Source organism: Astatotilapia calliptera, chromosome 3 (genome assembly GCF_964374335.1).
Source record: "Astatotilapia calliptera chromosome 3, fAstCal68.1, whole genome shotgun sequence".
NCBI classification, from domain to species: Eukaryota; Metazoa; Chordata; class Actinopteri; order Cichliformes; family Cichlidae; genus Astatotilapia; species Astatotilapia calliptera.
The window spans coordinates 63,547,924-63,556,367 of NC_137424.1; the positions used below are offsets into that span (position 1 = coordinate 63,547,924).

An 8,444-nucleotide genomic window follows, 5' to 3' on the forward strand; every position below is an offset into this window, starting at 1 on the left:
CATCCATCTATTCCTTTTGTGGAATAAATGTATGTGCTGTATGTGGGCTATAGTATTGAAAGGGTTGCAAATAATAAATTGTTTTTGTTTGTGAAATAGATTTCTACGTTCTTTTTCACAAATTACTTACATGATTGGCAGTCATTGATAGGTTTGTAGCTTGAACCCATCCGCTGGAACGTTGAAGACAATATAATTACACTGCAAAGCAAGACACAAGTAGGCAAAGTTCTTCATGTTACTCGTGCACGGGAGAGACCGGACAGAGTGCCGTTCCTTCACTTGACCCCAGTTGCTCTCGTCCGTTCTCCCGTACCACTGCCCTTTTATTGAGGTTACATGAATATGCATAGGTTCATTAACATATGACGTCTACATACACACAAAGAGTACCTTGCCTGTGTGTGTGTGTGTGTGTGTGTGTGTGGACTGCTGATCAAAATGTGTGTGGACTGCTGATCAAAGGGTCAAACATCCTTGGTCAGGAAGAGGGTAGCCTCCCCCTCACCCTAGATGGTTCATCCTAGATAACACAGTAAGGAAGTCCAGCAGTTCATTTATACACAAAAGCACTTGGACTAGAACAGACGTAGCTACGTTAATCCTACCATAAAACAATTAAGCAAGGTACGAACTTTCCCATGCTCCCAGGATGTAGGTGTGCATTCTAGTGTGGAATGCACACCAAGCCTCTGTAGCCTGTTAAAGATCACACAACCTATCACTACACAATTGATTATACACCTCTAAGCATCTATGGTTAAATATTTCTAAGCATAAATGACAATCAACAATACAAACTCTAACAGTCATTTTCAGTTTTTACATATCAAGTCTACAGTCATAACTATATTAAACAGAAATGTGTTTTATGTCTTTGTCATGGAAATATAAATGTTGCTAAATTTTAACTGTGGTAACAAAATGATCCATTGAAACTGCATGAAAACATCAAACTGACAGTTATTTTTCAACTTTATTTGATTGTGGTCATTGGTAATATAAAAACAAATAAACTACAGTGATACAGACAACTTAATGAAATTTGGTGGGGGTAAAATGACAATGATGTTGGTCCACCCTAAGACACTGTAGGCTTAGTAACCACTGGATCAATTAATACTCTAAATTTAAAAAAAATATATGGTTGAGCACATCGCTGTACAACTGGAACTAAACAAAAAAAGTTATATATCCAAAAGTTAATTTGTGGATCAGGGTTGTTGTGACAGAATCAGCTGAACTGCCTACTGTACTGTAGTATGATTATTTTAAAAATAAGCACAAGTACTAGTAATGCACTCAAACATTATTGATACTGTTGATATGAATGATACATACCATGAAAATATCCTTAACATGTACATCAAAATACTCAAGAATGAAAACTCTCACCTGTGACAAGCATACTTGAAATTTGCTTACAAAGTTCTATCAATCACATTTCAATATGTCTTGTAAATTCTGTGAGCCAAAAATATATTACAGTAACTTAACATGACAAAAATGTAAAAAGTACAAAATCTCCCTCTGATACATAACAGTGTACTATTATGTATTACCAAAATGCATGTTTAAAAACAGTGTAACAGAATAGTTTTTAGCTCTACGAATGACATTAAATAAAAATGTGCCAGCTGTCTTTGTAAAAAACTATATGCATTGATGTGATGAAGTCTTGGGAATGCACTGTCAATGACTGGTCTATGGCCAACTTGAAAAAATTGGGGCCCCCAGCATTAAACCTGCAAGGTAGCAAGTTGATATAACTTTGAGGACAAACTGATATATTACAGATATTTATTACCGACTTTAATCAGAATATTCAGAGTCACTGTAAAAGTCATCGTCGGAAGTATGATCAAGGTTAATGTTCTTTGCTCCTGACAAAACTTGCATGTAACACTGTCTTGCGTGCAGCTTGTTTTGTTTCACATTCTGTCGTTTTCTGAGGATGATGCTCTGTAGACCTCTCAAACCCTCCTCACTTAGGCCACAATGCGAAACTTAAAAATAGAACATATAATTTAGTCTGCTTTAATGCCTTAAGAAACAGTCAGTGTTTTGTATGCATTACTTAAATACATACTTTTAAATATCTCACTGGAAAACAGGCCGGACAGCTCTTTCAGGATATCATCATATTTTGAAAGAGATTTCCAGTGATGGTCCATCTCTGTAACAAGAATCTTCTTTTCCTCCTCAAGTCTTCTTATTGCCATGATGATATCGAATGCCCTTCTCTTTGTTGTAAGGCTGACAGAGTCTGAAATGCATTTATAACAAAGTTATAAATCAATTCACAAAGAACGTCTGAAGTCATAAATGATTTTAGGTCAACACCTGAAGCTTAGGGTTTCATTATATGTCAGATATGCTGAAAGTAGACAACATATATGTACAACTACCGCTGTGTGCCCGCTGCCACGGCCAGCTTGTGTCACCAGACAGAATTTCTTCCAAGCACAGAGTTTCTTTGTCTGGAAACATTCTGTTGTATTTTTCCACAGCAGAAGTCAAGATTCCTTTCTCTTCTCTGATCTTGCGACGAATCTTGGCACGGGCTTTATTTCCATCGGTGTCTTTGTACAGACGCTGGGATCGTCTCTTTATGCTCGCTACGAGCACTTCGATTCTGCTCACCAAGGGATCAATATCACTTGTGCTTGTTGTTGCTGCTTAGAAGAAATAACACAGCTACACTTACATAAAGTCATTGTACAATTGCATCACATTTTTGAATCAGTTTTTGCTCACCTTCTGCCCAATCCTTTACATCACTGACCCATTCATCCAGTTGACTGTCAGTCACTGCTAATTGGACTTTTAAGGACTCCAGGTTCTGAAGCTGGGTTAGAAGAGCTTTTGTGGCCTACATTGTCAATTTGAGATTAAAAAACAAACAAACAAACAAAAAACTCTAAACACATGTTTACTCCAAATAATAAGAACACAGAGGAGTAATCATCTAAAAATAAAGTAACAATATCATTACCTTCTGATATCGATGGGTCAGAGAGGTGGCCAACCGGTCTAGCTTTTGTTGATTCCAGCGCATGGCCATAAGAGTTAGCATGTCACTCCGTCCTGCAAACACCGAAAACGTAGTGTTACCACTTTCATCATAATTACACACTTAAAATCTAACTAGTGCAGGATTTGCCTTCTCACCTGCTTTGGACATATGTTTTGTGGTAACTGCAATCCTTGACAAAAAGGCATTACATTGCTCTACCTCCTCCCCTAGAGTCAAACCAGCCCCATCTTGATATGCTCCACTCCATTTCACCTGAAAAAAAAAAACACACACACACACACACACACACACACAGATGCACATACACACACACAGATAAAATACAAATTACACAAAATGTTGATGTGCAATTGTTCAGATAAAGTCATTAAAGTCAGAATTTCATACCTCACATTTGAAATCGTGGGCTTTAGCATGAAAGACTGAAAGAAATGGCTTCATGCTAAGAAGGTGCTGGAGCTCTGGACAGCTTTTTGTTACTCTTTCAAGATATGGCCAATACTTGCAGGTAACATCCATACAAAAAAAAGTGATATGTCTATTGGCCAGCTTTTGTTGCAGGTACAAGGGATAAGCAAAAATTTCACCCCTGTACATATTTAGAGCACGGAGCAGCACTCCATGCCTACACACTGCAAGCTCCAGTCCCTCCTCATCCACCTTGCTGCTGGATCTTTGGGAGGTCTCTCTGGCTGCTGACCACTCCCCTCCACAAACACCTCGTCCGGAGACCTAAAATGCATTAAATAGCTGGTGACAATGTCTTTTCACAATCTCTTCAACAGAGTGTTAAAGGTTAACATAATTATGTCTATGTAATTAGAGCGTTCAATCTTACATGTCTGGATGTGCTGTGTATGTAGTCCACAAATCTTCCCACATCTTCATCCTTTGCTATGAAGGCGTCTTCAAAGATGCCCAGTTCCTCAGATCTGAACAAAATAGCAATACAGTATACTTTATGGTGTCATACAAAGTAAGTCCAAAGTTAATTGGTGCACCTTATAGTCACATTGTCTGAAACAAACGTTGGTATTACACATATTTTGCTGTACCTGGCTGCATTCTTGAAACGGTAATGCTTGCGGTTTCCATCCACTGAAATTGCAAGCATGTCTGGGGCACATGCATGACATGTGAAGGGATCCTCCTTTAAAATCTTGTCTAATTCATATCTCACGGCTTCCCACTCAAAGAAACTTTTCTTAAAGCCATCTGCAGAGATCTTTCCCGTCTGGTTTAAAATGAAAGACATAAACAGAAAACAACTACGCTACAAGTGACTTTTAAATCCTGAATAACACAGAAGAACCATACTGTAAAGGATGCATAAACTAAAATGCTCACACGGCCAAAGTGGAGAGTTCGTTGATCAAGCATTTTTAAAAATGCTTTGCAGGAGAGTCCGGGTGATGCCATCTTCATTTCTTCAAATGTGAAGAAGACATCTGTTGTGTACAAAGTAGAATAGTGAAGGGTAGCGGGCCAGTAATCACTTAGATTTAGGTCATCTACTCCAGCAGTCCAAGAAGCGTCACATGTCTCACACCTCAGCTCTGGCATGCTGAGATTGTAACGTCCTAGAAAAGTGAAAAACTCATGACTCCAGAGTAAAAGTTTATTATCTTTGGGTTAGGTCTTCTTTTTGTCTCAGAATATACTGCAACAATGCTTGTGAGGGTTTAGTTTTAGGTGAATTATTTACAGATGGTTGTCAGTCAGGACAAAATGAAGTTCTTCTTACCATTCATTGTGACCACAGCAACAACCTTTCCTGGTCTGACCCTCAAACACTCTGGTGGACAGCCGCAGATTGTGACTGGGCTCTCCACAGGTACAAGTCGTGCTAAAGAAGTCAACATGTATGCGTAACATATGATTTAAATAAGTTTATTAACTATGAAGTAAAACGTTGAAATGTGACTAAGATATGGTAGGACCAAATGAGCCTTACTTGAAACAATAAAAAAAAACAACTTAACAGCTCAAAGCTAACAGTGTAGTTGAGAGCTGAGGAAGCATCAACTTTTTTAAAAAATGAGATAGAGAGAGAGAGCGTAAGGGAAATGTATAAACAGTAAACATAATAAGTTTAGTCACAGAACTTACCATCATGGCAAAGGGTCTTATTTACAATGTAAGTTGTTGGAGGCAATGGCTGGAAGAATCCGGCAGTCATGGCACGTCTATTGTGAAGGACATATCTGGTGTGCGTGATGACATCACATTTATCACAAAAAAGGGGGCGTGGTAGACAGTCACGACAACGAAGCACAGCTGGATTGCTCCCACATTGTTGGCATATATGTTCCGACACACTTTCTTGAGCTGCCATGGTATTCACCAGATGGGGTCTTTTGGCCCTCCAACTCTCTGAAAAAAGAGTTTTTCTTGTGCTCCAGTTCAAGGAAGCCAAAAGAGGAGCTTTTGGTGGTGGTGCTTCATGGTGATCGTCTGAAGAATCATTCAGTGAGCTCTGGAGTTCTTGTAGAAAGTGCTCTGTTAAAAAAAACAAATACATTTTCTATTAAAATTGATTAAATTATAAAAGTGTAATGGACAGAGTAGCTATGAGAGTAAAGCTTGATGGCTATAAATATGCTAGCAATTGCTGCAAACACATGAACATACTGCTTTGATCTAGTGAAGACACAGTGGAGTACATACCAACAGTCTCTGGGGCAAATGCCACCTCACAGTGACTGTTATTAGTGGTAGAATTGGTCTTCTGACTGTGGGCAGCTGTATAAAACATCAACAGTATATCAAAAACACAAATCAAATCCACATTTATAACACAGAAACAATTTAGAATCACCAATTAGCCAAACTCCACATCTCAGGACTGTGGGAGTAAACCAGGTAACCTGCGAGCAGAGAAACAAGGGAAGAACACGCAAACTCTACACGCAAAGACCCTGGTCTGATAGTGGAATTGAAATCAGGACATTTTTTGATGTGCCACTGTGCTGCCAAGTACCAATATCTTTTACCAAAATCCTTGTGAGGAGGTAACTGTCAGCCACATTTTGTTACTGGACTAACATAACGTAATGAATGCCATACTTGCTAGGGGGGGATCATTCAGTTTTAAGAGATAATTCTGTGGTTTATTTAATGTCCTTTTGTGTCAAAACAAACAAATTACTTTCCTGTTTGTCTTTACAAATATTTAAATTAATTAATACGTTAAATTTATGGTTTTGTGTCCATACAATCTATATCTTCAAATTATCTTGTATGAAAGAGTACTGACCCTTATGTAATTGACTCCGGATTGATCTTGGCCTCGCATAGAGTTGGTTTCCATCTTTGTCTCTTTTTTTCCATTTTACTGTTAGTTCAGGTGGCTTCACAGGTACAGGAGCTACCTCTTGCTTCAGCTCACCAAGCATGTCATCGAGGTGTTGGAGCTCATCAATTTGTTCCTGCTGATCAGTCAGATTATCTAGGATCCTTAACGGATCTTGAATTTCGGAGTCACTCATGGCAGAAAGAAGAACAAACAAACAAACAAACAAACACACAAACAAACACACAAACAAACAAACAAACAAACAAACACGCACGCACGCACGCACGCACGCACACACACAAACAGAATAATCAAACAAGACAGAGACCAACAGAGCGAGGCAGAAACAGAGAGACAGACCAATAAGGACAGCAGTAAGAACAGATACAAACAGACTGACGTGGCTCTTAAAAGTGCCTTTAGCAGTTTTTCAAAAAGCAGATGTAGGAAGGAATCAATCAATAATAGGCTGATTGATGAAGAACCTGTTTAGAAAAAAAAAAGTATTCAGAATTCAGAAGCACCTTATAAATAAATATATACATTAAACCCTATTGTAACGATTTAGATAAACCCTGTTTAGTGTCCATTTGTATTTCATTTGCAGCATAGATGATCGGTCTGCTATTTAATGATTATGTAATGCTGTTATTAAGTTTAAAATCGAGAGAGAGAGAGAGAGAGAGAGAGAGAGAGAGAGAGCCATAAAGAGAGAGCTAGATTGATAGATAACGTCTATCTTCAATTTCAGCATCAACCCAATCTGGCAACACTGACCCTTATTAGAACCCTCAAACTTTACAAAGTGGCAACAACAGCAAACGTCAGCACACACTTCTCTATCACTGTACCCTGGATGATGATATATGATAAGCTTAACTTGATTGGCTAACAGAAATGAATTTAGCTAACTTACAGCACATGTGGTGTGGTAACATATATGCTATTAAATGTTAAGTCATTCGCTGTTCCACGAAATTGCTAATCTTAACCCATGGAACTGCTAAAAGCAGCTTTGTGAGCTCACTGTTTCGGGGTTTTCTTTTTGGTTTTAAATAAGAAAAATAATTTTAAAAAATCTACAGATTCAGATTCGCACTTACCTGTGGTACGATCGAGTACGTTGACGTCACTGCCGCTCATCTGATATGATAAAAAAAATAAACTTTCTCAAAAATAAACAAGTGAGTCGCTGTGAATTCCTTAACAGCACCGAAAATGTTTTTGCATACTGCTTTTTTGCCGAAAATGTTTTTGCCTAATAAAAAAGAACAACGATCGAGTACGTTGACGTCACTGCCGCTCATCTGATATGATAAAAAAATAAACTTTCTCAAAAATAAACAAGTGAGTCGCTGTGAATTCCTTAACAGCACCGAAAATGTTTTTGCATAATGTTTTTTTGCCGAAAATGTTTTTGCATAATGCTTTTTTGCCGAAAATGTTTTTGCCTAATAAAAAAGAACAGCTTTTTTATTAGGCATTTAATTTAATTTAATACGTAAGAGCGTGATTAGCCAAAGCAGACGGTAAAATGACTGCATGTATTCAGAGGAGTTGGAGAAGATATCTTACAGCTGTAGCAGAATGATCGACAGATTTCCAAATATCAAAAGGATTGTAGAACAGTTTATAAAACCGGTGCAATAAATTCACCCAATCGCTAGCTGTGCCATTACCCAGCATACATCGCTCACTCCGTCAATGCAAGAACCGATACACAAATAACAGCCTGTAATTAGTTTTATCTGCAGTACTTTTCTCTCAGATAGTTGCCTGCATTATATAATTTATTGTGTTCAGTATAGGTCGTTACAATGTGATTTGGAAAATGTCTAAATATACCGACAAAATCTCTTCAATCGGAGGACCCTTCACGTCAATTCCCGACGCCAGAGGGGTACCCTGCGCGTCCATATGTGCAGCAGAGGGGGCCTGACCATGCGTCACACGTTTGACGAGTTGGGAGTGAGGACGTGTTGGCCCCTCCCAAATGGCCAAACTTCTCACCCTATCTCTAAGGGAGAGGCCAGCCACCCTTCGGAGGAAGCTCATTTCTGTCGCTTGTATCCGCGATCTCATTCTTTCGGTCACTACCCACAGCTCGTGGCC

At 38.6% G+C, this 8,444-nt stretch overlaps 2 protein-coding genes across 5 annotated transcripts; both read right to left on the reverse strand.

Annotated features, from left to right (window-relative positions):
* Positions 1-957: 957 nt before the first annotated feature.
* Positions 958-4,231, reverse strand: LOC113030017 (uncharacterized). Of its 4 annotated transcripts, XM_080293748.1 has the most exons (9): positions 4,093-4,231; positions 3,876-3,969; positions 3,667-3,769; positions 3,172-3,289; positions 2,996-3,087; positions 2,758-2,872; positions 2,409-2,678; positions 2,090-2,266; positions 958-2,006 (listed from the first exon to the last, which is right to left on the reverse strand). In XM_080293748.1, exons 2-9 carry the CDS (start codon positions 3,923-3,925, stop codon positions 1,813-1,815), a joined length of 1,119 nt encoding a protein of 372 aa, XP_080149874.1. In that variant the 5' UTR covers positions 3,926-3,969; positions 4,093-4,231; the 3' UTR covers positions 958-1,812. The 4 variants fall into 4 exon arrangements, with proteins under 4 accessions (XP_080149874.1, XP_080149876.1, XP_080149871.1 ...); XM_080293750.1 differs by lacking the exon at positions 4,093-4,231 and having other exon boundaries at positions 3,663-3,769; positions 3,876-3,907; XM_080293745.1 differs by lacking the exons at positions 3,667-3,769; positions 3,876-3,969; positions 4,093-4,231 and adding an exon at positions 3,425-3,655 and having other exon boundaries at positions 2,409-2,675.
* Positions 4,232-4,276: 45 nt separating this feature from the next.
* LOC145422403 (uncharacterized) lies at positions 4,277-8,127 on the reverse strand. The gene is made up of 5 exons (XM_080293754.1): positions 6,294-8,127; positions 5,705-5,779; positions 5,147-5,536; positions 4,782-4,883; positions 4,277-4,617 (listed from the first exon to the last, which is right to left on the reverse strand). The coding sequence occupies exons 1-5, from the start codon at positions 6,523-6,525 to the stop codon at positions 4,277-4,279; spliced, it is 1,140 nt and encodes a 379-aa protein (XP_080149880.1). The 5' UTR covers positions 6,526-8,127.
* Between the last annotated feature and the right edge of the window lie 317 nt (positions 8,128-8,444).

Coding starts and splice junctions, on each gene's coding strand:
- LOC113030017 (XM_080293742.1), bottom strand. CDS start 3,634: ATGTACAGGGGTGAAATTTTTGCTTATCCCTTGTACCTGCAACAAAAG. Junction 2,873..2,995: donor TGACCCATCGATATCAGAAG/GTAATGATATTG, acceptor TTGACAATGTAG/GCCACAAAAGCTCTTCTAAC. Junction 2,007..2,089: donor TTCCAGTGAGATATTTAAAA/GTATGTATTTAA, acceptor TCTATTTTTAAG/TTTCGCATTGTGGCCTAAGT.
- LOC145422403 (XM_080293754.1), bottom strand. CDS start 6,525: ATGAGTGACTCCGAAATTCAAGATCCGTTAAGGATCCTAGATAATCTG. Junction 5,780..6,293: donor CCGGAGTCAATTACATAAGG/GTCAGTACTCTT, acceptor TGTTTTATACAG/CTGCCCACAGTCAGAAGACC. Junction 4,884..5,146: donor TAAGACCCTTTGCCATGATG/GTAAGTTCTGTG, acceptor TGACTTCTTTAG/CACGACTTGTACCTGTGGAG.